The 27,708-nt window shown below is 40.6% G+C and overlaps 1 protein-coding gene across 1 annotated transcript in view; it reads left to right on the forward strand.

The window, feature by feature from the left end:
* Positions 1 to 23,017: 23,017 nt before the first annotated feature.
* The window catches only part of LOC306644691 (uncharacterized protein), a 158,566-nt gene continuing 153,875 nt past the window's right edge, over positions 23,018 to 27,708 (forward strand). Inside the window, exon 1 of the mRNA XM_079111840.1 lies at positions 23,018 to 23,108. Coding sequence (XP_078967966.1) covers positions 23,096 to 23,108 — 13 coding nt within the window. The 5' untranslated portion in view covers positions 23,018 to 23,095. The remainder of the gene's footprint in view (positions 23,109 to 27,708) is intronic.

Below are 27,708 nucleotides of genomic sequence, written 5' to 3' on the forward strand. Positions count from 1 at the left end.
AATTTTCCTGCCTCACTCTTCTGAGTAGCTGGGAATGAGGTCTGTCTTGAAGCTCTGTGTTAACACAACAGCTGGATGCTTATAGGTATCACTAAGCAGATTTTGGTTATTAGGTCATTATGAAATATTTCTTTTTTTTTTTTTTTTGATGAAGGTACTCGGTGGTGAGATTTATCAGTATCTTTTATTTCTTGAGCAACATTTTTCCATGTCTGCTCAAATCTGTGAATGTTTCCCTCTCAAGCAAGAAGTTCATCTGCAGAAGGGTACAGAAGGAGAAGAAGTGTGTTGAGGATCATTTTTTAACATATTCATCTGCAAGGACAAATAACTACCTGTAGAAGTCATGATGTTTTGGGCTGTGCCACCAGGAACCCCAACTATTAGGACAAAACTGATCTCCTTTTGACAAGAAGCCCGAGGCAGGGCTGCTTCAGGCTTGGTTATTTCAGCAGCTCAGTAGGGACTGAGAGTCTTGGCATCTTGTACAACACAGCCTCTGGGGTTCACAGGGCATATGCAGATCCAACAGTGTATGGGTCCTCCACAGGGTCTCTTTAAGAGTGAGGAAATCTTCTCTCCCCCATTGATTCCCTCATATCTCATCTCTCAGACTTGAGATACAAGTCCACTGTCAAACCAGTTCCTTCTAAGGGAACAGGATTAGTCCAATCACTGTCTGTTCAAGATTCTACCTGGAGCTGTGGAAAGAGCCACCTTCCCTTGAGTGGTGGCGAACTGGTCAAAACCAAGAAGGGTATTGCTAGCGAGGAAGGGGAACGGGCAGGTAACCAATGCTGGTTGTTAGGATGCTGCTTCTCTAAAAATTAACATGCTTATTGTTGAGACAATTTGGCCCAAATTTTGAGGTTTTATAGTTCATTTCAAATGACTGTAGGTAAGAAAGTGTGTATGTGCAAATCTTAAGTCCAATTCTCCTGGAAGGGCGTTGAGTAGAAGAGAACAGAACTTTGCTCTCACCAACACAACTAAATGTTCAAGATGGAGTAGTTGGTGTCAAGAAAGAAAATTGGAGATATATTCGATGCAGAACTACATGTACAGTTCTTTTATAATTTACTCATTTTCTCTTTGAATATCTAACACACTCCATCCAATTTTAGAATTTCATCTGTTTGAATTTGCATGCATCTAGTTTGGCAACAATATTGCCATCTATTAACAAGAGTTTGAATTAATTAATTAATTTTAATTTGCTTAGATTGGTTGAGAGGAGCTTGGACATGAGAATGTCTAAATTGTGCAGAGCCGGTTCCAGATATTTTCTTGCCATTAAATGACGTCACAGCTTTTTTTTTTTTTTTTTTCCCCTCCAGATGAAAATTTGCTGGTTCTGCATGTTGGCCAAAGAGAACAGTGGTGAATGTCTTAGTTTGTGCTAGAGATATTTTACTTCCATCCCTGACAGTTGGCTATGTGGCAGGTTGAGGTTGCAAGGTATAGATTCCCATTGACAGAAATGAAACTGTATATGTTCTGACTAGACCTGCTGGGCTCCGAAGACACTGGAAATCTAGTTGTCACATGCAGTGTGTACTGTTCATGGCATGGCAAGGGTAACGAGAAATGCTGTGTCTTGGGTCAGGAAGCATGCAGAGAGTCTCACTGGCATGGAGAACATGAATTATGCGATTTGTACCTCCCAGCTATTTGAGCTAAATTGACCCTCCAGGGTCTGGAACCAGGTCCAAATTTCCTCATGCTGTTATGCTGCGGAATGCAGGAAGGGGAAGAGAGAAGGCTCACCCCTTGCTATGCTTTTGTATGCTTTCAAAACATCAGAACAGATTCTCCCAAGTAATTTTTCTTCATGCATCCGGGCATTTGAACAACGAATGCAACAGAGTCAAGTCTTGAGCTTGCAGTAGTCATCCTGCAATGAAATACCATTCTCAGGCTTGGCAAATAGTTTTTCCATTATCTCAGAGCTGCAGAGACCCGGTGGTCCTGTCCTATGTGGGGGTAGGGCTGGAAGGACATACCGATGATAGTGGTGGAGTCAGCGTGGTGAAGAGTCAAACAAAGGGTGTGTGTGTGTGTAAGAGAGGAGAGAGAAGAGATTGGGAGAGAATGTGCCTGTTTCTAAGAGAAGCCCTGGTAACAGGTTTCTGGGTAAATGAAAGTTGTATTGTCTTCCATCAGAGATGACTTGAAAATAAAGTGCTTTAATGCTAATACTGCAGATGTCTGCAGGAAACTCAGCACCGCACTGAACACTGCAGTTAGATAGCTGTGCAAAAAAGTCCATGAAGGAAAGGGCTAATGTGCAATACTTCTATTTAAGATAGAAGGAGGAAATAGAAATTGTGATAGCATGCTATTTCAAGTAATAATAGAAAGTACTTGATGTTTACATGGTGAATGGATCAATACTAATTCTGTAGTCAGCGCACATACAGTAGTTTGGATTATACAAGTGATAGATGCACTCAGTATAGCTGAAATTTCCACCCTGAAACATTTATTTCTTGCTGCGTGTTAGATGGAATTTTCCACCCAACTATCTGGAAGGATTTGCATAAGAATGGTGATAGAGCAGTATTCTTTAATGATGTGCTTTTCTTTGTTAAACTTCAAAAATGTCTATGGTGCATGATGAGGTTTGGGTGAATTGCCAAGCTAATACTTTTATATTTTCTTTAAAGAGCTTATCTTCAGTGTGTTGTGGGAGTTGCTTTATATTGTGGTTATAAAGGAAGTGGCAGTAAAGGCGAATTTGTAGCAACCTCCAATAAATGCCTCCTCCTCTTCAAGAGCTTGGTTCTACTAAGAAGGGAATTTGGAAAAGCACTTGGCTGCCACTGGTTTGGCTGCGATGGGTCCAATCTGTTGGGCTCATTTATGCTCCCATACCTGGCTCTTGTCACACAGAAACGAGGATGCCATTCTCCAGCTCAAACAACGACTCCTTGTTAGCAGAAATCAGCACCCTAGCCACAGAGGGGCTGGAGATTGGCCCCAAGCTTGGTGCTCACACTGAAGTTCAGTGGAATTATTCAGATCAGCCTGGGAGCAAGGGCTGTTTGGAAAGTGACCTTTTTGTCCTCCTCCACAAGAACCTAATGTTTACAATGTGGAGAGGAAAGGAGACTGGAATCTTGGGAATCCCAGGAATGCAGCTGCCAAGCAAAAGAAGACTCACTCTTCAGACTCTGCTCCACAGCAAGGATCTGTAAGCACAAAAGTGGAAACAACAAAACCCCAAACTGGGGCCCAGGAGGGTAGTCTGGTAGAGGGCTTCACGTTAACCTCGGTTTCAATGGAACAAAGAATTTTGAAACCCAAGTGTGGGAGGAAATTCGAGATCACCTAAGCCAGTCCTTTGTCTCATGCCCCAATCTCTTTCCCGGCACAGCTTTGCAGCTCACTGGTCATCAGTTGCTGCTTGAATACCTCCAAGGACAAAGAACTCGATTCCTTCCAATAACAAGGACAACAGGTGACATAGTATGGAGGACTTGCTATCAGTTCTGGAGACTTATGATCTTATTTAATGTGTAAAACGACCCTGTGAGGTCGGTACTATCATTGTTCCATTTCACAGATGGGGAAACTGAAGCTTTATATGTTGCAGAGAGAGGATTTAAGCCCTTGAGGCTACAGTACCTGTGTTCCCAACCCTACATCATTCCTCCAACCTGACACATCCTTAGTGGCCCAGACTGGTACTTTTCTGGCCTTTGGAGACATTGGGTACACACCTTGCTTCTCTTTTGCATGATAGCTCTTCAACTATATGAGGCAGTTTTCTTGTCTTCTTCCAAGTCTCCCAGATTAAAAAAAAAAAAAAAAAAAAAAATCCAAGCAAAACATTCCTCTTTATCCCAGTTTGTTCTGTAGACCAGTCCAATTTACCAATGTTTTTCTTAAAATGTTTCATTTATTTATTGAACATTTTGAAGAGACTTTATAAATTTTGGCCTCTGATATTGGAGACAGTGGACTTTGTTGGTGACATCTAACCTGAAGGCATCTATTCTGGGTGCTGAGGGAGACCTTCCAAAGAGCACATGGTGAACTTTTTCCACAGCCCTTTGCAGGGAGAAGGCATTTAAACAATCCAGAGCATTAAAATAAGCCAGGGTTGAGCTTCAATGTCATTGCTGGTGGGAAAGACAATGACAGAGTAAAGAACAGGAGCGCTTCTTGCAGTGCATTAGAGGGGGTTCTGCATGGCCCTCTGTGGCAAAGAGGGGATCCATTCAGCAGTCGCTGACCTGGGTTCTCTGAAGTTCACTATCATGGCACCACATTCTCCCTGCATCAACTTCCCAGCTTGTGAAAGGTGATCATTCTACTGATGACCTAGTGTCTTATTTCTTACTGAGTGAGTTCCGATTCAGCACCAGGCAACCTGGGGTTTGCTGTGTTACCTTGGGCAAAACAGTTTACCTCTCTGGGCTTAAGTGTCCTCATTTGTAAAGTAAAGACAAGTAAGCCTTCTTAACAGGGTATGGGAGAAGTTAAACGAATTAACAGAGACCAGCTTCGTAAAAGTTAGTTGAATTGGTTTGTAATCATCCTGTGGAAGTCTTGCAGGGCTTAGCAGTATAGCTAACCCCAAATTCTAGTCCATCATAGAGGAAATAAATAAATTTTACTGAGCATTTTATACACATTCTAGCTTCAGAGGTATGTTAGCTTGTTCAGAACTTGTAGGAGTCTTAGTTGATACCTACAACTATTGCTACCCCTGAGGAAACTGAGGCACAGGAAAAGGAAGTATTTTGCTCAAGGTTACATGGTTGGTCAGTGGTTGGGCTGGGCTTTGGGCTCAAGGCACTCAGCCCAACCAGGTGCTGCCTCTATGCTGCTGGTAAATGAGCATCATTTTACACCCAGGAATCTCCGAGTACTGATGCCTCAATGCTAGAGGCAGGCAGTCCCTGGCCTGGCCTGTCCCTGGAGAACACTGTTTAGTTAGAGTTTATATTTGTGCCTCCCGGTCTACAACAAGGATCGTTCTGATGTCCAGGATGCTCACTGCAGGCCTACAGGGATGCCCGTCATGGGACAACTCTGTATAAATTAAGGTCAGTGCAAGCTACCAGTAGGCTGCCATTGACCTAATGAAATCGACTACAGAGGATCACATGGAGAGCATTCTAAGTTAAAGGTATAGGACTGGCTAAGATAAAGTTATTTTGAGAAAAAAAAAAAATGTTCATCTGTAGTAAGAAACTGAAAAAAATTTTTTTAAGGAGCAATTTACATTAGTAACAATGTTCTATAATTCTTGCATTTTCTCCGAGTGCAAATCAGAAAAGAAATAGTTTTGTTTTCTTACCTGCCCATTTTTTCTGATTCTGTAGCAACGTTAGAACGGGGGAAGGAAGGGATACTCATTCATTGGGTTAAAAATAGTAAGTATTTTTACAGTGGTGGGCACTTGAATTTTCACTCAATGATGTGGAAAGAACACTGGGCTGTGTTGGGAGACCTGGTTCCTACTCCTGTTTGCGTGATTTTGAGAAAAGTACACTGCCTCTCTGGGTTCCCTATCCCTCCTCCGTTGGGGTTGGTGACTGTGATTTGTAAGGTTGTCTCCAAATCTGGATACTGTATGTTTTAGTTAGCTTTCTGTTGCCATAACAAATACTTAAAAGAAATTCACTTAAAAAGAGGAAAAGTTTTCTTGGCTTATAGTTTCAGAGGTTCCAGTCTATGTATGGTTAGTTTTGTTGCTTTTGGGCCTGTGGTGAGGTAGCACATCATGGTGGGAGCTTGTAGCAGAACAAATTCTCTCCTCATGGTAAGGAAGTGAAAGAGAGTGAGAGGAAGAGACCAACATCCTACAATCCCCTTTGAGGTGCATGCTCCCAGTGACCTCAGATTTCCCTAGGCTCCACCTCCTATAGGTTCCACAGTGCCACAGGCTGAGATCTAAAACCTTCAACATATCAGCCTTTGACAGACACTTCAGATTTAAACTGTGGTACCATGTGTCACAGCAGCTCAAGGCCAGGCAACACGAGTCAACTTAGTCAACATTGCTGGAATCCCTGCTCAGCATCAGATTCTTTTGCTGGGCCTGTGCCTACACAGCAAAAATAGAGATGTGGAGTGTCAGGCCAGTGCAGTTCAAAGTCCAGAGAATATGTCCCAACAGTACCTCTTACTGGCAAGAGAATCAGGCCATTTGTTTTCCTCTTGTGCCTCGTTTTTTCATGTTACGCTAAAAAAATTAGTGAATACGTGTCAAAGGACTTCTATAGTGCTGGCACCTTATAAACATTCAAATGATGTTAGCTTTTATTGTAATCATTATAATCCTTATGATCACATAAAAATGAAGTATTTCAATTGCGATAGGTGCTCTTAGAAGGATTTCATTGGCCTGGAAAGTAGGGATCGAGGTTGGATTTGAAGGATAAATTCACTGGTTGGAAGAAGAGTAGAACAGAGTCTTAGGTGGGGGAAACAGCATATGAAAAGCCCTGGTGGTAGAAGAAGCAGATTTCTAGGAATTTAAAGTAGGCCATGGCAAAAAGGAACAGAAACATGGTGAGATGCAGGTTTGGGGAGGAGGACAAGGACCAGGTCCGCGTGGACCCTCTGTCTGGGATATGAAAAAATTGGGCTCTGGTTTGGATGTCTCCTCCAATTTCCTGTGCCGGGAACGTGGCCCCCAGTGTTGCAGTGTTGAAAGGTGGCACCTTTGTGGGGCATTGGGGTCTTGAATGGATAAGTTCACTCATGGGTTAGTGGATGAGTCTGTTCATGAACTAACAGGTTATCATGGGAGTGGCTTTGTTAAGATGACATTATATTCATAGCCCAGTTGTGCCAGGGCAGTAGGAGAGGTTGATGAAAGATCAAAGAAAATGCCCAGAGATGGCATATGAGATAAGAGGCTTTATTGCAAAATGCTTGTAGGAAAGGTTCAGTGGTGATAGACTGGACAGATGGCAAATGGCTTGACAGACAGATGTGCTAAGCAGCACCTCCTCTTCCTCATGGTGTTTTGTACAGTGGTGTCTGGCTGAACGAGTGACTTGTATTCACAGTGCCCTCAGCTCTACCCCAGTTGCCACGGAGAGAGGGGTTTTATATGTTAGTCTGCAGAAGCAGTGACATTATCAGCATTAGCTTGCTTGTATGATCAGCATCCCAAGGAGCAACTGTCCTGATGTACCTGCAAGAAAGTAGTGTTCTATTGATAGTGCTAACTTGCCCTAGTTCCCAGTGTGCATAAGAGAAAGCCAGTATTCTTCAAGATAATATGTATTTGGACCTTCCAGCCCAGACTTGCTCTCATTGTTCCTTTAAGTTGGCAAAGTTTTGGGGAACATTCAGGGACATGGTGTTTTCCTGTCCCCTTTTTATTTAAAGATGACACAGATGCCCTCCAACAAGTTATAATACAGCAAGAAGGCCCTTTCTGGTGCTGAACACATGTTGGCACCATACTCTTAGACATGTTAGCTTCCAGAACTGTGAGTCAAATAAACTTCCATTATAAATTATCCAGTCTTGGGCATTTTGTTTATAGCAACAGTAAAAGGACTAAGATAAACTGTTTTATAGTGTCTTCTGGAGATCAGGATTCCAGTTACATTCATGGCTCTGACACCCTATGGTGATGATTGACAAGACATTGGCTTTCTTTATGGTAAAACCCAGCAGGAACTAGTTCCTAAGTTGTGGCCCAGAAGGGTTGATATCACCTGAACCATTGAGCATTCAGGTCATGCTTTAAGGACCAAAGTCTCATAGTGGGCTGATCATTGCAATGGCCCCTTGGATGTCTTGTGACTGGTAGGATGTAAATAGGGTTGAAAGACCAAACTGGATTCTCTCCTGTCTACAGGGGTCTTCAGCTTTGAGGGTTATATTCATTATTTGAGAATCAAATGAGGCCTTTGTTTTTTCTGTTTAGAGAGATGAATTTGCACATTTAAATACAAATTTGAGTGCATTTTTAGGTTTGGGTTTTGGGTCTCCATGAAACTCACCCATGGTCCCTGATTGTGTCCTTCCCTTGCCAGCTAATGTCCTGTGCTGAAGACTACGGGTTCTCACTCAGTGTCTCAGTATCTACCCAGCACCCCCAGATATTCCCCTCCTCTTCTTTTCTACTGTCATTGCCTTGATTTTGGACTCTCATCAGTTAGGCAATTTAAATTTCTTCTGAATTTTTTTCTCTGCCTTTAGCTTCCTCCTGCTCCAAATCAGTTCTCCATATACTCTGTAGAAAGAAATGTTATTAGATTGGAGGAAGTCATGAGACAAAAATAAATAAAATTGTAGAAATTTATTTCCAGAATAAAGTAAATAAGGCTTCTTATAGATACTTTGGAAAGCACATATAAATTAAAATAAATTCATAGTCTCAGCATCCAGCAGCAACCAATGGTATATTTTTTTCCTAGTTTTTTTATGGAAAATACATTTTATAGTTGTGATCAAGCTGCATACATGTTTATTTTTACATCCAAATATTTTGCTTAACATTTATTTTTCCTTTAGTGAAAATGCATATATCTATGTATTTAGTTTTATTATGGGCAGTTGAAAACATACACAAAAGCAGAGATAATATAATGTTCCTCCACTCCTACAACATATCAGTACCTAGCTTCAAAACTTATCAAAATTGTAGCAGTGAGCTTTTGATGTGAAACAGATTGCTTCACATCTAGTGACCTAAAACAATTGTTTATTTAGTTCATAATTCTCTGGAGCAGTGATTTGGACTGGGCTCAGCTGTGTGGTTCTTTTGTTAATGTTGACTGACCTCATTCATACATCTGTGTTTTGCTGCCACTTAGGTGGCTCTCCTTCTGGGATTGGCTGGGTGACATCTCATTTGGCAGGTCAGACTGGGTAACGCATCATCTAGCAGGCTGTCTCAGGCTTCTTCACTGGTGATGAAAAGCTTCTAGCCAAGCAGAAGGGCAAGGGCTATTTGAGCCCTGCTTCTATTTCATTTCCTAAGATTTTATTGGCCAATGCAAGTCACAGGGTCAGTCTACCCTCAAGAAGTGAAGAAATGGATTCCACCACATAAAGGAAGTCATACATCATCTTGAAAGGGCATGGTTATGGAGAGAATTTGTGGACATTTTTATAATTTACCACAAATGTGTTGCTAATGTTAACATCAGTAAATCTTCATTTTTTGATGCTCTTGGTAACTTGTCATGAATATAATTTAGATGGCTGAGTAATATGTCACCCAGTAGATGCACTGACGCTTGCATGACCGTTCCTCTATTGTTGGGTAGTGAAGTCATTGCCATTTTTCTATCATTATGAATAATGCTACAATAAATGCTTTATGTATAAAGCTTTCTCTGGTTTTAGGATTATTTCCTTAGAGTAGTCACAAAAGTGATACTACTGTGTCAAACATTTTAGAGCTCTTAGTATGCTTTGCCAAATTGACTTCCAAAAGGATCATATCAATTTACACTCCTACCAGAGTGTGTGAGACCATCCCACAGGGATCCTTCTAAAATGTGAATCTGATTATGCCATGTCCAGTTTAAAAGTGATCTGTTACCTTCGCAATAAAGACTGAACTATGTAAGACATAACCGTGTCTGCTACATAACTTTTGGATAACTAAAAGACTACCTTAGTTTGATAAGACCCCACATCCCAGGATCATGGAATCTAGTGAGGAGGTAAGACTGGGAAGGTTCAGAGGCTACCATGTCATCCTTCAATGTAGGTATCGTGATCATATAAGAGTAAATGGGTGTTCAGGGCACAGTACTGTTTTACTCAGCTTTTTTGCTGCTATGATCAAAAAACCTGATAAGAAATTAGAGGAGGAAAAGTTTATCTGGGGATCATGGTTTCAGAGGTCTCAGTTCATAGATGCAGGCTTCATTGCTCTGGGCCTGAGGTGAGGCAGAACATCATGGAAGAAGGATGTGATGGAGGGAAGCAGCCCAGGATATGGCATTAGGAAGCAGAGAGAGAGACCCAACTCTCCAGATACAAAAATATACCCCAAAGGCACACCCCCAATGGCCCATCTCCTCCCTGCCTACAGATACCACCCAGTTAATCCCTATCAGGATATAATGTACTGATTAGGTTAAGGATCTCATAAACCAATCATTTCACTTCTAAACCCTCTTGCATTGTCTCTCACATGAACTTTTGGGGGACACCTCACATCTAAACCATAATAAGTACTTACAGCAGAAACCTATTTATAGCTTTCTATGTATAGTATCATCTATTTTAGTATCATAATCTTTTCAAAACAATTTATGTACATAATATACATTTAATCAATATAAATACATACAACATTTGTTTTGTTGGCTAGAATGCTTTAGTTCTTAAAAATGAAAAACTAAGATTTGGAATGAAATAGGCCTGGATTTAAAATCTGCTTCCGTTAAACTTACTAGAATTTGTCTCTGAGTCTGTTTTGCTCCCTGTAAGTTTTGGACTATAATATCTCAGTTTTAGGGGTTCAGGGATGATTCAACATATACACAAAATGTTTTGCAGAGCAATTCAATAGTTACTACTATGTGAGATTAATATGTAAGTAGAAGGGAAAAATAATTGTTATAAAAATTAGGGGGCTTAGTATGTACCTTTTTCTTTTTTTTTTTTTTTTTTGGTACTGGGAATTGAACTCAGGGGGCTCAACCACTGAGCTGTATCCCAAGTCCTTTTTTCATTTTTAATTTTGAGATTAGGTCCTCCTAAATTCCTGAGGCTGACCTTGAACTTACGATCCTTCTTCATCAGCCTCCTGAGCTGCTGTGATTACAGGGTTATGCTACCATGCCTGGCTAGTATGCAATTTTTAACTCTCAAGTTACCATGGTTTGGGACACTCTTCAGTCTACTATTTAGAGCTGTTGCATTTCTGAAGTTTTGCTTTTCCCACTAACCTTGAGAACATTCAGAACCATGAAACATTTGTTCTCCTTGATGCTCACCTTCTATCTCCTTCCTGAAAAGAGAGGGCAGACCAAAGGTATATCCCTTGCGATGAAGTTCTTGAACTAAAGATTTCCAGGCAGCTACTGTCTGCTTCTCTTCACGCCTCTAGTGCCACATGGCCAGTGAAGGAGAGCAGGTATTGAGAAATGGGCCCAAGTCCAAGTTGTTTAGTAGACTATATATCTCTATCTCTATATTTGTATGTCTATATAAAATCTATCTAATTAGATAAAATTAATTTCAATAATGTGTTATTTAACTCAACATAGTATATACACAATATTACTTCAACATGTAAGCTATGTAAAATTATCAGTGGAATGATTGATATGATTTTTTTCCTATAAAGTCTTCAAATCTTCCAAATCTGGTGTATGTTTAATTCTTGCAGCACATCTCAAGTTTGACTAGCCACATTTGAAGTGCTCAGTAGCCATGTGTGACTGGTGGCTACTTTATAGACAGCCCAGTTCTAAGCAAATCTCCCTGGGCTCCATGTGGTACAACTCTCCAGGAGTATAGGTCTTCATACCCATGCATAACTAATTTTCCTGAAAACCCCCCTTCTGGGTCCAGGTTGCCTGGGTCTTTAAGGGTCAGGATTTTTCTATATGCAGAGTCTCGAGTTGGTCTATTAAACCTAGAACTGTGTTTAATTTATCAAACTGTACTCTATTTCTCTTTCTGTGAGCTTCCTTTCAGTGGTCTCTGTTTTCTTTCTTTGATTCCCATACTCCTGATCTATCAGATAAAAATATTTTTAATCTTTGGACATCAATATGGAGGAGTCAAGAAAATCCAAATTTCAAGTGTGTTCCTCCCCTGATGCTCCTCTGCTCCTAGGTGAATTTGAGGATAGAAAGAGATGTGTGGGAATATGTAACCCAAGAGCACAAGGAGATGACGAGGAATGGATGACTCTTGACAATGGCCAGAGTGTCTGAACTTCAGACATTGGTCCAGCTGAAGTGTTGTTACATAGCAACAATGATGTGCTTTTGGAAGTGACGTTTGGAGGAGTGGATGGGAATGAGGTAGAAGGGTGGAGAGTAAGAAGTCCTGTACTAGCAGTGACCTCCCAGAGGAGGCACATGCAGAGATATCTCAGTAGTGATAATTAGGGCCATCAAAATCCTGTGTGTGAGATCTTCACAGGCTGGTATTATTAGCCTTGTCTTATAGATGAAATAGTGAAGCTGAGATTTTAAGTACCTTGACCAAGGCATAAAGAACCCAGGTCTGAGAGACTCCAAAGTCCTTAACTTTTCATTGTTTCAGAGTTACCCTTGATTAGTAGGTGGCTAGGGACTGACTCAGGGAACCAGTCAGTATACCTGAGAAGACTGCCAGAGAGCAAGAGATCCTTGCAGTGAATCCTATGGTTTCTTAAAAAAGATACGGTTATAGGGCATCATTGTTCCTGTTTCTGTCTCAGCAAACCAAATTACTGCAGTGGCATACACCAAGCCCTTCTCATGCTCACAATCCCTTGGATCAGGAGTTTGCTCAGGGTAGTCTGCTCTACATCACGTGAGGTCTCAGTTGGAAGACTTGAGAGTGGAGAACTGGAATGATCTGAAAGCTCGTTCGTCTGGGTAACTGCTGATTGAGGCTGGGTATCGAGACACCTGAAGCCTCTCCATGTGGCCTGGCTTCAGCTTCCTCAGGATGACTGGGTTGCAAAAGCTAGAACCAGCCGGGAGTCGGGTTGCTTACCGCTGCTTTGCTCCAGCACTCTCACACGTGCTGCAGATGGGGTGTTCAGCAAGGTGGTTACGATGTCCTCTCTAGCATGAAGGGGAAGTGAAATAGACTGGCTTTTTATGGGAAATGTCCTGGTTTTAGGAGAGCATGTGGGACCATAAATACTGTTGTCATTTTTGGAATATATAATTGCTGACAGTCATTATCAATGTTTTAATGAAATGCCATGGTCTCTGTTATGTTTTAGATAGGATATGTCCATCAGAGCTTATATGTGAGACAATGCAAAAAAATTCAGAAGGGAAATGAATAGATTATGGCTTAGTCCACTGACATGGATTAACTGGCTGGTAACTAGGTGGTAACTACTAGAAGAAGTCGGTCACTGGGGGCATGACTTTGGGCTATATATTTTGTCCCTGGCGGACAGAACACTCTCTGCTTTCTGATTGCCATGTCTCGAGCTTCTTTTCTTTACCATGCCCTCTGCCAGGCTGTTCTGCCTCACCTCCGACCCAGAGCCATGGAGCCAGCCATCTGTGAACTGAGACCTCTGAAACCATGAGCCACAAATAAACTCTTCCACCTCTAAAATTGTTCTTGTTGAGCCTTTTGGTTACAGTGGTGAACAAACCGACTGAAACGCTAGTAAATGTCAAAGTAGGGAAAGGGTATTGGGAAAATTATAGCAAAGCAAATGGGGAGTATTTGAAAAGGCTTTCAAAAAAGCCTTTAAAAAAAAAAGTGATCCTTTCAAAAAAAAAGTGGTGATGTCACCCTTGACTTGGGCCACTGACCTTACTTATGCTCTTCGTCTGCTGTGGACAGCCTCCACTGACCAGAGTTCTGTGCTGTGTCACCTTTGCTAGGTAGCCCAGGCAGGGACACTGCGGCTTGTCTTGGACATACCCTCCTTTCTTCATGGCATAACCCCCAGCCCTCCTCCACTAGAGATCTGGAATTTCATTAAATCAGGGTTTGGGAACTGAGAAATAACGACTGTCTTTGTATGCATCGGCTCTTTACTGGCAAGCTATTAGAGGGAAGATAAGGTTCTATAACACTGCAGGAATAAAGCCCAGAAAATTATGCGAAAAGCTCCACCATCCAGGATAAATGTTATAGGAGGCATTAACCTTCCATAAAAATCCCTTTGCTAGGCAGGAATTTAAATGACAGTCACTGTGAGAGGAGATATTTAGCCTTAGAAACATTCTACTGCCACCTTCTCTTAGAATAGCAAGTTCTTTGGTTATCAGCAGTTGAATATTGTTCTTCTTTTTCAAAAGTATGCTCAGAAGTGAAGCAAGTATGTATCTGTGGCTTTGCGGGTGTGTCCCACATTGCATTTCATACTTTTCCATGAGTTGTACATGTTGTCTTTGTTTTTATTTAGGAAGATTGAATAAGAAATTGCTATTTAAGCACAGGTGAAACAAACCCTCATGATAGCCTCCAAATTACTTGCCTTGAGGGAAAAACATCCCCGCCCCAGGCATTATTGTGATTCTGCAATGAGTGTGTTAGGCCAGAAAATTACATAGATAATATAAATTTGGCTTTTCTGGCAAACAAGAAACTCAGCAAAGATTTTATATAGAAGCTTATACACATCCCATATGCGTTTATGTATATTTGGAGAAAATCTCAGGTGATATCATAAAAAGATATTTCTGTCTTAAATGCTCATTCTCAAGTGTCCCTACATGAAAAGCATTTGTAGCAGAATGAGAATCAGGGCCCTCCCCTAGTATCAGAGTCTCTCGGCCACAGCCTGGATCTGCTTCCTGCTCTTCCAGAGCTTGGTATGGAAAGATGCTGTGTTTCCCAAGGACTGAGGGAATGCAAGCTATTCCACCATTTTCCACTATTCCTTCTGTGTGGTTTCTTTCCAGGAATCCTCAAATGGGATACTTTTTTCCCTTTCTGTTAAGAAAGTAGCTTTGAAAATATTGTTTGGAGGACCCAGAACTGAAACTGTAAGAGATGACAAACCCTGAGTTGCACTTAATCAAGTTGGCATACTTATGAGGCAAAAACTTTCTCTATACTAGATCATAACAACACCAGCTGAGATTAACTTTGAGAGATGGAGATGACTACCAAAAAAAAAAAAAAAAAAAAAAAAAAAAAAGGAAGAAATATCCTAAAAGGCTTTGCTTTTTCTAATAATAAAATAATGATGCACTCTACTAATTTTTATTGGAAAAATACTTATTTAGAATATTGAAAACTTTATGCTTTAAAGTGGGCTGAGTTAAAAAAAATCTTCAGAACACTGTATCTCATCCCAAATAAAAGTTGTTATTTTAGGAAGAGTGAAACAAATATTTATCATGGGTCCACAGGCACCAGGAATCATTCACATTAAATCCATTTGATCACTGGACAGGGTATCTGTGTCCCATTTTTACACATAAGGAAACCAAGACTTGGGTCTAGCAACTTGCCTTGACTTCAGCTTACCTGGAAGAAACCTCAAGTTTGTCACTTACCATCACTGAATGTCCAGATAATCAGCCCACTCCTTACGGGACAGGCTTAGGGGACATATCTTCCAGTGAAATCTAATCTATTGACAAATCCTCTTGGTTTTCTTGACTGCATCTCCAATGCATGGCTTCCTTCTACCATCACCAGCATCATTAGTGGGTTCGAGACACTCTTTCACCTGCCCCTCTGCCCTGGTTTCTTCTAATGTATTCTGTGCTTCTGGACTCACTCTCCTGTCCTTGTCCCCCCCGGGGGAAGCCAAAATGACCTTCCAAGAAATAAGGTACAAGGCATTCCTCCCCTGCTTGGAACTCTGCTGATTTTTCTATTGTACCTGGAACAAAATTAGAATCCTTTGCCTTGGCCTGTAAGTCTGCACAATCTGCCCCAGCCCTGTTCTCCTTTCCTCTCCTCCACTCTCTGCTCTTCAAGCTCCACCTCCCACTGACATCTGACTATTTCTGGAAAAGAGCAATCTCTTTTCTGCCTTTGTTCCACACTTTTCTTCTCACCTCAGTGTATTCTTCCCCTGGCTCTTCATGTGGCTGGATTCTTGCCCTTCAGGTCTTGGTTTAAAGGCCAGTTCTTCTGTGAGGTCTTCCCTGGCCAACCTATTTAAAGATGCCACCTCCATTGTGTTATCTGCCATTGCATCACCTGTTTCGAGACCTTCATGGTCCTTGTCACACGCTGTCATTATTCGTCATTATTTGCTTACTTGTTATCTGTCCCCACTCCTTACCCTGCTCAGCCTGTGATTTTGAGAGCTGGAAACCTGTGTATCCCACTGTTTGCTTGACTGCCCAGCACCAGGTAGGCATTCAGTGAACCTTTGATCAATAAATTAGTCTATACTTGGATGGTCTTTCTGCTCTTAAAACTCCCAAAATCTCAAATCACAGAATCTATTAAATAGTCCTTCATTTTTTCAATATCATATTGGGTAAAAAATACTGGAGTTGGCTTCAGGAACTCTGGTCTCTCTGCTCCCATCTCAACCATTAATTTGCTATGTAACCTTGAGCAAGGCATTGCTCCTCTCTGATCTTCAAATTCCTCTTCTGCCAGGTTCTCTAAATTCCCTCCCAGCCCCAACTTCTGATTGCTTCCAGTTTCCCTGAAGCTCTCCCCTTGAGTAACCTTCGAAGAAGAGGCTTGGTTTGAACAAAGTCTTTGCATGGAAATGCAGCTTGTCTCTCTGGGCCCAGCATTTCCCTTCTGTTGGGGATTCTTGGGTGGTGTTGAAGGAGTGTCCTGGGTGACGATTTCTGGGTAGAAGGCAGCCTTCAAATATTGCTCCCCAGCCAGGCGGGTGGGTTTTGTTGCAGCTATGGTGGTCAGGGAACCTGTGTGCCTTTTGTATCACATCAGCCAGGTCACACAGATCCTGAGGAGAGACCAGCACTTGATAACAGAGTGTCCTCAGCTTCTCATCCTTATCAGCTCAGGAGTGGGAGTTCCTGGTAGGAATTCTGGTCTGAGAAAGGTGATCGGGGCCGAACAGGCAAATTCCAGTGTGTGGGCTGGATCTGGACTGTGTGGCAGGGCCCAGGTGGCCACCTTATGGTGTCTCCACTTGTAAGACACAGCTTTCTTCTGCAAGGTCTGTCTGGGGATGGAGAAGAAGAGTATAATGTGTGCTCTTTGCTCTGCTAGATGCTCTCATGCGTTAGGTCACTGAATACCATAGGGCCCTTATTTTCATAATGTCTCTATTTTCCAGATGGGGAAGTTGAGGCACATGGAGAGATTAAGTAGATTACTTGAAGTCCCAGTGTTAGGAAGTAGCAACGGCCTAGGGTGCTCACTCTGCACACTCTACCTTTGTCACACCTTCGTGGTCAGTCCCTGGTGTCATAGGGGACCCTGAACTCTGCAGAAGGAGCTGTTCTCAAGGACTGTTTGGAAAGCCAGCATGCTAAGGTTAGATTTGTCAAATTCCCAACAACCAAGCCTTGTAATTTAAAAGGTAAAATTAGGCAAATTACATCAGATGTCACGATGAAGATAAGGGAAGGAGTGTGGAGAAGGATCCTCTGCCTCATAGGAAAAACAAAAACAGTAGGGAGAACTTTAAAATAGTAAAAAACACTCTTCTTTGTATCCCTATTGACATCATGGCTCTTGGGTATTTCTAGAAAACTGAACATTTCCCAAGCCAGCCAGTCACACTTCTAGAAGGTATCTGAGAACCAGAAGGAAGAGACATCGGGCTGTATTTACAGAAGGCCAATGTTGGGCCAGGCCCTGCTGGTGGCTAGAGACATGTGATGAAGACCCAGCCCTTGTCCTAGAGATATCAGGCTGAGGGTGGAGGTCAGGGCAGACCAGTAAGTGGGCAATTTAGTAAGCTGTGGTTCAGGCAGTGACAGAGCTGAGAACAGGAGCCTGTGGGAATAGGGGAGAGAAGGTTCTGCGGAGGAAGTGAATTTTGAGATGGGCCTTAAAGGACAAGACAGCAAAAATGGCAGAAGGGTGGAGGGACCAGTGTGAGCAAAGCTTTGGAGCTAATGGATACAAGAGGTGTCTGAGGCAGTAGGAAGGGAGGCTGCAGCCATCCCTTGTAAGTTGACTGTGAAGGGTTTTGTATGCGAGCTCTGGAATAGACGGGAGGGAAGCTGCTCTAATAGTCCAGGTGAGACTGAGGCAGTCTTAAACTTGGGCAGTGGTAGTATAGGAAAGAAGACAGATTTCAACACCTAAAGAATTTTATAATTTGCCAAGTTCTTATATTAAGATGGTATAATGGTACAAAATAGATGTTCAATGTATGAATAAAAGCTGAGTGTTATAGATGGATCATATTAGGCATATGTTAGAGATACACACTCACATATACTAGCTATATAATTTTTATTTATATATATACCTGGGAATTTTAAGTTAAAATATTTACTTTCATAACAGAAAGAGAATGCAAATTATGGCAATTTTGAAGCATCTAATGCTTCGTACATTATGATGACAAATTGTTCTTTCCAAATAATTCATATTTAGTAACAAAGTTTTCTGCTTGATTGCTTATTTTGTTGTACTATTACAGATATTGTATTTGATCTTAGAGTGGAATTTGCTGTTCCATGTCATTAAATAAATTCTCAGGGATATAATTTGTTCGGCTCCTCAGAGAATAGAAGGAGTTCAGTAGCTCTGAAGCATGTGCCTGTTTTCTAGGGAGTTTAAAAAAACAAAATACCTTTGTTGTGATTTTTTTTTTCTCCCCCACCAATAAAGATAGGTTTCTTTTCCTGGGAAAGATGATGTTGGCGATAGGCTGTGCTGCGTGTTGAGGTTTATGATGACTTGTCCTTCAGCTAGGGAGTTGCCTGCCCACCAAGTTTAAATTAGATTTTCCCCTTAGACCTTCTCCTGGCATCCTGTTCTCATTGTTCACGGTATTTATCACAATGGTGGCTTACATATTTGTGGTAGATTGAATGTGGCTGCCGATTCTTTCATCTTCCATTAGAAAGATGCCAAGTCTGTGTGCTCTTCCCTTGGGTCTGCGCAGGCTCTCTAACTGACAAGACAATAGGACATGGCAGAAATTATGATGTGAGAGTTTCCAGACTCGGGCCTTAATGCATGGGTTACTCCTGCTTTCTATCTCTTGAAAGACTTTCTGGAGACCTGGGCCACTAAGCAAGAAGCTGATTACCCTGATCCTATCACCCTGGGGAGTTCCCATGTAGGCATTCTATCCTCAGTGAGCTCTGCCTTCCTGCTAAGACATATAAGGTGCTAGTGCACTGCTTTGGATCATCCAGGCTATACCATGTCTGCAGTCATGTGCTATTACGTGACTTCCATTAACACCAGGTAGAACAGAACTGCCTACCTGAACTTGGCCTGGATTTCTGACCCTCAAAATGGTGAGATATAATAAAATAGTTGATGCTTTAAGCCATTCCATTGTAGAGTAGTTTGTTATGCAGACAACTGGAAAATGTTTGCTAATTTTTTATAATTATTAATTTTAAATAGTTATTATTTTCTCCTTTAGACCATATGCACCATGAGGACAACAGGGATTATACCTATTTTGTTCATTTCTGTGGACTCGAATGCTTAGTCTAGCCTTGGCATACAGCAAGAGCTCAATAGGTATGTAAGAATGAATGGAAGTGTCATGTCACAAGTTGAACAGAGGAGTTAGCCAAAACCCAGGTGTGGATCTTCTTCTCAGTGGTTTTCCTCTGATTGAGTGTCTGTGTTCTGATACTAAAACTCTTCTGCTGTATTTGCACATGATATTCTGAAGCTAAGGATGGTTTTTGTTTCAGTTTGGGTTATGTACTTTTTTCGAAGACACATACCAAGTTTTCTCTGAGGGGCGATGGCAAAATGGTGAGCATCATCTGAGTCTGGAATTCAGCAATGCTTCTATCTTTCTATCTCTGTGTTTGTCTTTCAATCAACGGTCTATCCATAATCTATCTCTATCAACCTATCAATCAGTTATCTATCTAACAAATCAGAGTTTGGGCCGAGATTCAAAGTTTGAAAAATCATTAATTCTTGGGCTTATTGGCATCTGATACCACCCTGTGCACCCAGAAATATGTGTATAGCGGGAAGGATGGTTCCGCATCTGACTCCAACAGCCAAGCTTCTGCCTTCCTTAGTGTCCACAATTTGTAACCCATAGAATGTTCATTAAAAAGAGGAATGCTAGCACTAGGTGTTTTGTCTTTTCAATACATAATTCCATATCCGTACCATGAATTTTTTTTCTCTCTACATTTTTTTAAAAATTGGTAGTTATCCATAAATGATGGGATTTGTTGTTGCATATTGGTACAAAAAAATATTGTAACAATATTATTTGGCCAATATCATTCCCCAGCACTTCACCCCTCCGTCCCCACCTCCTACTCTCTGGTCTCTTTTGTCTACTGATCTCCCTTTGATTTTCATGAATTTCCTGCCACCTCCACCTTCTTTTCCTTTTTCATCTATAGTGTCCATATATGAGAGGTAACATATGACCCTTGGCTTATTTCACTTAATATAATGGTCTCTAGTTCTATTCATTTTACTGTAAATGACATAATTTCATTTTTCTTTATGGCTGAATAAAACTCCATTGTGTATACATACCACATTTCTTTATCTATTCATCCACTGATGTACACCTAGCTAGTTCCATAGTTTGGCTATTGTGAATTGTGCTATTATAATCATGGGAATGCATGTATCACTTTAGTAAGATGACTTTATTTTTTTATTTTTATTTTTTGTGGTGCTGGGAATCGAACCCATGGCCTTGTGCTTGCAAGGCAAGCACTTTACCGACTGAGCTATCTCCCCAGCCCGTGACTTTATTCTTTAAGATAAATTCTGAGTAGTGGTATAGGTAGGTCACATGGTGGTTCCATGCCTAGTCTTTTGAGGAACTTCCATAATGATTTCCATCATGGCTATACTTGTTTACAATTCCACCAAGAGTGCAAAAGTGTTCCTTTTCTTCCACATCCTCACCAACATTTATCATTATTTGTATACTCTGATATTGCCTTTATGACTGATGTGAGATGAAATCTCAGTGTAGTTTTAAAGTTTTAATTTGCATTTCCCTAATCGCTAATGATGTTAAACATTTTTTTCATGTATTTGTTTGCCATTTGTGTTTCTTCTTTTGAGGAATATCTATTTAATTCATTTGCCCATTTATTAATTGGATTATTTGATTTTTTTGGTGTTAAGTTTTTTGAGTTCTTTATATATTCTAGATATTAACCTTGTCATAACAGTAGCTGGCAAAGATTTTTCTCCCATTCTCTAGGTTCTCTCTTCGCATTCCTAATTGTTTCCTTTGTTGTGTGGAAGCTTTTTAATTTGATGTCATCTCATTTATTAATTCTTGGAATTATTTTTTGAGCTGGAGGGGTCCTATTGAGAAAGTTGTTGTCTGTGCCTATGTACTGGATTATTGACCTACATTTTTTCCCTAAGAGTTGTATAATTTCTGGTCTAGCTCCTAGGCCTTTATTCATTTTGAATCAATTTTTGTGCAGGGTGAGAGGTTCTCACCCTTTCCTTCTACATATGGATAGACAGTTTTCCCAGCACTGTTTTTAAAAAGACTGTCTTTTCTCCATTGTATATTTTTGACTGTCATAAGTTCTAATTATTATAATTATTATTTTGTTTGGTTGCAATTTTACCTTTCCCTACCACAGCATATGGTAAACACTTTAGACCCCTAAAGCTCTTTAACTTATCTGAGAATCTCTTCCTTCTTTTAGATGGTAGGTCTTTTGGAAAAAGTTAAGCAGATGTGACTTTTAGAGTAGTTTATCAATATCCTTCTGCATGGCTTTACTAACAGTATTTTGTTTTCTTCAGAACAGCACTTCAATGTGGATGAAAAATGTTGCTAAGATTTTTTAGGAGTCTCTTTTAAAGGGTTTGTCCCATCTGAATGCCTATCATTAACATGACCCCTTGGCTGGGAGTTGGATATATGCCAAGGCAATTGGATGATGAACTGGATACTTACTTTCTCACAAATAGACCATTTTATACCAGGTAGAGAGGAGTCCTGAAAGCCTTCTTGTTTCATTTATACGTGTACTTTTTCCTGATGGGGATTTAAAGAATTTCATGGCAGTATAGTCAGAGATAATGCACAAAGTAGTGCCCAGTTATAATTTATCAATGCGTCTAGTACTAGGGAAGACTTGGGAGCAATTCCATTTAGGTGCTCCAGTGGGTGTAGGTGTGTAAGTGGTTAGGGGTGCTCATATTGTCGGTGATCATGTTAAAATCTATGTTCCCCTAAGGGAGTCTTAAAATTTAATTCATGGTTGAAAGTAATCAAGTAAAATTGGTGTTTTAGGCAGAATTCATTTGGTTATAAATGATAACACAACTCACACTATCTTAAGAAACTTACTGACATAGTAATTGAAAGGTCTAGATCTTTAGGTATAGTTGGAACCAGGTACTCAAATCACGGTACTATGTTGGAGTAATTCTATGGAAATCTTTTTACAAATGGATGGCCACTAGCAACTCAAGACTTTTTATAATCCTTACAATTTAAAATCTCAGAGAATTCAGTAGCTTCTTTTTTTTTTTTTTTTCTTTTAAACTTCAGTATGAATCCCGTAGGTGATTCTCATTGGCCTTGTTTAGGTCGTATAATTATCCACAATTTAGCTGTGGCCAGAAGGAGAGTGTGTTATAATTATCCAGGTCTGGGCCATGTGCTTACCCATGGAACTGGGAAGTAAGGTCAACTGCAAGTAAGCCATGTGGATTAAAGATAGTGGCAGGGTGGTTCTTGGCTGGAGAGCCCAAGACTTTTCCATCATAGTTGCCTATTAATCTTCTGGGATCTGGAATCTGGGAGCACAGAGTAGGAGCTTCCTGAACTGAGATTCAGATGGACATCTGTGGCTAGACCCATTCTGCCATTCTATCCCTTAATGATTGTTTATTGTCACTTACCCTCATTGGGTTTCAAATTCCTTATTTGTTAGGTGAAGAGTTTGGGCAAGGTGATTCTGATAATGCCATTCAGCTCAAAGATTGTATAGTTTTCTTTAGCCAGGACCTCCAAGTAGGTGAAATATAGTAAGGGGTAACCCAAACTAGGAGTTTCTGATTCTCACATCAATGGTGATCATACTGACAGCAACCCTGCACTCCAAAACAGTCTTCGTTGCTCTCAGATGTCGCTTCTGTACTCCTGCCCTCACTTCCCTACAGCTCAGCAGCAATGTTGGCAAGACGCTTTTTCATTGCTGTAAAGTCGCTGGGATAAATGGGAAGGTTGGCTGATTGCCTGAAAGTGAGTTTGGCTTAAAAGTTCCTTGCCCAAGACAGGGAAGGAAAAAAAAAAAAAAAAAAAAAAAAAAAAAAAAAAAAAAAAAATCCCTGCTGGGATGGCCAAGGGGAAAGAGAAGAGTGAGTGACCTCTTTTGAAGTAGTTGCAGCCCTGGAAATCTGACTAATGGCTGGAGAGGGTAAGTGATGATAACTCGCAGCGGCCACTTGGATTTAATTATAGCAACATTTGCAGACAATAAGTGGGTCTTGAGTGAAGCGGGCCTGATGACATTGCAGTGACAAAAGCTCATCTGGATTTCTGGCCAAAAGCATGGATGAGAAATGACTTGGAAACGTTTATATATATATGCCGCTATCACCAGGGTCAAACATTTATTAAGATTCCTGGGGTGATAGGGTCCTGTTCTGAATTGGAGAAGTGGAGTTGGAGTTAGACAGCCTGGGCTTGCCTCTGCACTTTCCACTTGTCACTGGGCCTCATTTTCATCATTTCCAAAATGAGGCTCTTTGTTCTTTACAGTCTTGAAAATTAGTAATTTCGAGAGTAGAGATTTGTTAAAGTACATTCTATTTTTTTTAAACATTCTACGCTATTTTTTTGCTTCTGTTGTTTACATATAATAAAAGAAGATAGATTCCTGACTTCTATGTACTCTCAATAAAAGGACTCATTAGAGTAGTAGAAAATTTAAGAATTCTTTATAATAAGCTGTCAGTAGGATTCTAGGAGAAAAATATGTTCTGCACAGCAAAGTCAAACATTTTTCCAACTCTCTCTTTAATGAATGTCCTTTATGTGTCAGCTCTGTGCTTTGTGATTTATGCAAAGATCAACACGATAGGGTGGATATTGCTAAACCCATTTTCAAGGTGAGCTACTGAAGGTCAATTGGGTTAAATAACTTGTTCAAAAAATAGAATAAGTGGGCATGGTGGCACTTGCCTATAATCCCAATTGCAAGTTTGAGGCCAGCCTGGCCCTGACTCAAAATCAAATTTAAAAAGGGTTGAGATGTAGCTCTTGCTTAGCAGGCTTGAGACCCTGGGTTCAATCTAGGATGCTTGAAGTTCAAGATTGTGAGGCTGTGGATGTTGAAGGCAAGACTTGCCCACAGTTACACAGTGTGGAAGAGTCTGGGAATGCAACTCTAGAGGACATGGAGCATTGTGGTTAGCAGACTGCACGCGGCCAGACTGTTGGTTAGTGATGATATTGCCCTTCATTGCTTCAAGTGAACTCCAATTTTCATGAAAATAAGTTGCTTTGATCTGTTCCTATGTACAATGAAGCTGTACATTCCAGGAAGATTTTCCTAAAAGGACTCTGATTATACTACATACCTATGTAGTATCCACAAGTGTATTAGGGTTCTCTAGAGGAACAGAATCAACAGGAAGTATGATTATAAAAATGAAATTTATTAGATTGGCTTACAGGACCAGAAGCTGGGTGTCCTCTGCAGGCTGGAGAGCCAGAAGAACCAGTAGCTGTGCAGTCCAAGATGCTGACCCCTCAGAACAAAAGGGATCAATAGTGCTACAAAAGTCCATGGCTGATGGCTTCTGGAGACTCTTTGGAGAATCATGTGCAGAGTCAGCTTTAGAAGAGCGAAGGAGCAGGAGTCTGACATCCTCAGGTGATCACAGCAGCAATCAAGGACCTGTTCAAGAAGGATCGAGCTTGCATCTGCTCTGCTTCCTTCTTCTGACTTTGATTCCATCCAAGCCTCCAGTCATTGGATGGTGCTGCCCATGCTTAGGGAGGGTCTTCACTTTAGTTCACTATCCCACAAGCCAATAATTCCTAGACACCTTCATTGACATATCCAGAAGCCTCTTCAACTTCTGATTTTTTAATCCAATGAAGTTGACAATTCAAATTAACCATTACAACTCTCCGATTAGTTTATTTTGGTCGAATCATTATTTTCCAACCTTATGAATGATGTCAGCTACTGTATCAGTTAGCTTTTGCTGCTTACAAACCCTCCCCAGATGTAGGCTTAAAACAGCAAATGTATTTAGAGTATGATTCCATGGGTGGATTCAGTGGGGTGGTTTTCAATTGCCTCAGTCTTGCATCTATGGTCAATCAGCTGGGTTGTCTGGTTGTCAGTTGGAGAGATGGGGCAACTGGGTCATATGTCTTCATCATCCAACAGGATAGTTTGGGCTTGTTCAACTGATAGCTAAACAGGATTCCAAGATAGAAGAACTGCTCAAATTCTCCTGAGTCAAAACTGCCCTTACTTCTGCTGCATTCTGTTTGCTCAAACAAGTCACAAATCCTCCCCCAGATTCAGCAGGTTGGGAGAGCTTCTACCTTTTGATGCCAAGAATTGTAAAGTTACATTTCAAAAGGGAAAGAGCTCTACTGTGTTAATTTTTGTGAACAGTCCACCATGGCCATTCCTATTGATGGGAGCTAATGAATGACCATATAAATTGTTATACTTGGTACCGAATAATAGCACCCTGCTACAGAAAATAGGACATTATTTCCAGTGACTAAATGGAGCTTTGCAGATTTTTGTCCTTTTGCATTTCAGAGGGAATTTGGGGTAACTCTGAAAGTTATATGTAGTAGGAAAAGGGAAAACAAAAGTAGGAGGAAAAGATGAAGTTAGGGCATAGTGTAAGAATGTGGACTCAGGTTTCCTGTGCAGAGGTGGGCTACACATTTGCATCTGGGCTCCTACCACCCAACAGACAGAGAGGAGCAAGCTATTGTCAACTATGGAGTCTGTGAGAAAGAAGGAAGCCAGAGTCTGCGTCTGACTTTGGATGTGATAGATCAGAGTTGGTATAAGTATGGCTCAGGGAGGGAGACTTTTGTTGCACCCAGAGGAAAACTTATGATAAAGTGAATTAAACAAACTTTGAAAAGAAGCTAAGAGTACTGCAGGTCAATGTGCATGTACTGAGCACATCCGCTGATAAGGAACACACAGTCACATTTTACCCAGTATAGGTTCTTCATAGATTATGAAACTCTTGTGCATCATCTGTTGCCAGTAATGACAGTGTGAGATAGGCGGGGAAGATATTAGGATAACCTGACTCCTATTTAACAGACAAGGAGGCTCAGAGAAGTAAGTCACTGGTTCCAGGTTATACAGTATGTCTTCTGACTGCCATGCCAGGGTACTGTGCTGGAAATATTAGAATTTACTAGAAGAGACAGATAAGTGCTATGCTCATGCTCTGAAGAAATCACAGAGTCTTTGCTGCAGGGGGGTGTGGATGGGAAAAGGGGAGATTTAATAATGGTTACAATAATGGTACAGACAATTTTCTTCTTGCTTTCTTTATTTTTATTGGTTCTTTTTAGTTATATCTAACAGTAGAATCCATTTTGACATAATTATATAAGCATGGAATATATCTTATTCTAATTCAGACCCCAGGACTGCTCCTTCCCCGTCCCTCTCCCGTCCCCCTCCTCCCTTCCTCCTATTGATCTTTCTGCCATTTACTTATTGTTATTACTTTTTAAAAATTAATTTCTTGGGGATTTATAGTGAGATTCACTGTGGTGTATTCATATATGTGCACAGGAAAGTTAGGTTGGATTCATTCCACTGTCTTTCCTTTTCCCATCTCTCCTCCCTTCCCTTCATGCCCCTCTGTCTAATCCACTGAATTCTATCCTCCCTTATTGGGTGTTAGCTTCCATATATCAGAGAAAACATTCAACTTTTGGCTTTTTGTGACTGTCTTTTTTCACTTAGCATGATAGTCTTCAGATCCATCCATTTACTGGCAAATGTCATAAGTTATTCTTCTTAAAGGCTTAGTAATACTCCATTGCACATATATACCACAATTTCTTTTATCCATTCATTTGTTGAAGAACGCTTATGTTGGCTCCATATTTACCTATTGTGAATTGTGCTTTTATAAACATTGATGTGACTGTGTCACTGTAGTATACTGACTTTTAAATCCTTTGGATATATACCAAAGAGTGGGATAACTGGGTCCTATGGTAGTTCTAGTCCTAGTTTTTTGAGGAATCTCCATACTGCTTTCTAGAGTGGTTGTACCAGCTTGCAATCCTACCAACAATGTGTGAGTGTACCCTTTTTCCCACATTCTCTCCATTTATTGTTACTTGTATTCTTGATAATCCCCATTCTGATTGGAGCAAGATGAAATCTCAGTGTAGTTTTGATTTGTTTCTCTAAGTGCTATAGATGTTAAACATTCTTTCGTATATTTGTTGACTGTTCATATTTCTGTTTAGTTCCTTTGTTCAATTACTAATTGAGTTATTTGTTTGTTTGTTTTTTGGTGTTAAGTTTTTTGAGTTCTTTATATATCCTGGAAATTAACACCCTATCTGGTATAGGTGGCAAAGATTTTCCCCATTCTATAGGCTCTCTCCTCAAGTTCTTGATTGTTTCCTTTGCTGTGAAGAAGTTTTTTAGTTTGATGCCATCCCATTTATTGATTTTTGATTTTACTTCTTGTGCTTTAGGAATCTTGTTTGGGCAGTCAGTTCCTGAGCCAACATGTTGGAGTGTTGGGTCTATATTTTCTTTTATTTGGAATAGGGTATTTCTGGTCTCATTCCTAGGTCTTTGGTCCACTGAGTTTTGTACAGGATAAGAGATATGGGTTGAATTTAATTCTACTACATATGGATTTTCAGTTTTCCTAGCAGCATTTGTTGAAGAGGCTATTTTTTCTCCAATGTATGTTTTTGGCCCCTTTGTCTAGTCAGATAACTGTATTAATGTGCATTGGTCTTCATGCCTATTTTGGTACCAATAC

The sequence above is a fragment of the Sciurus vulgaris genome (assembly GCF_902686455.1).
Source record: "Sciurus vulgaris genome assembly, chromosome: 15".
Taxonomy (NCBI): Eukaryota; Metazoa; Chordata; class Mammalia; order Rodentia; family Sciuridae; genus Sciurus; species Sciurus vulgaris.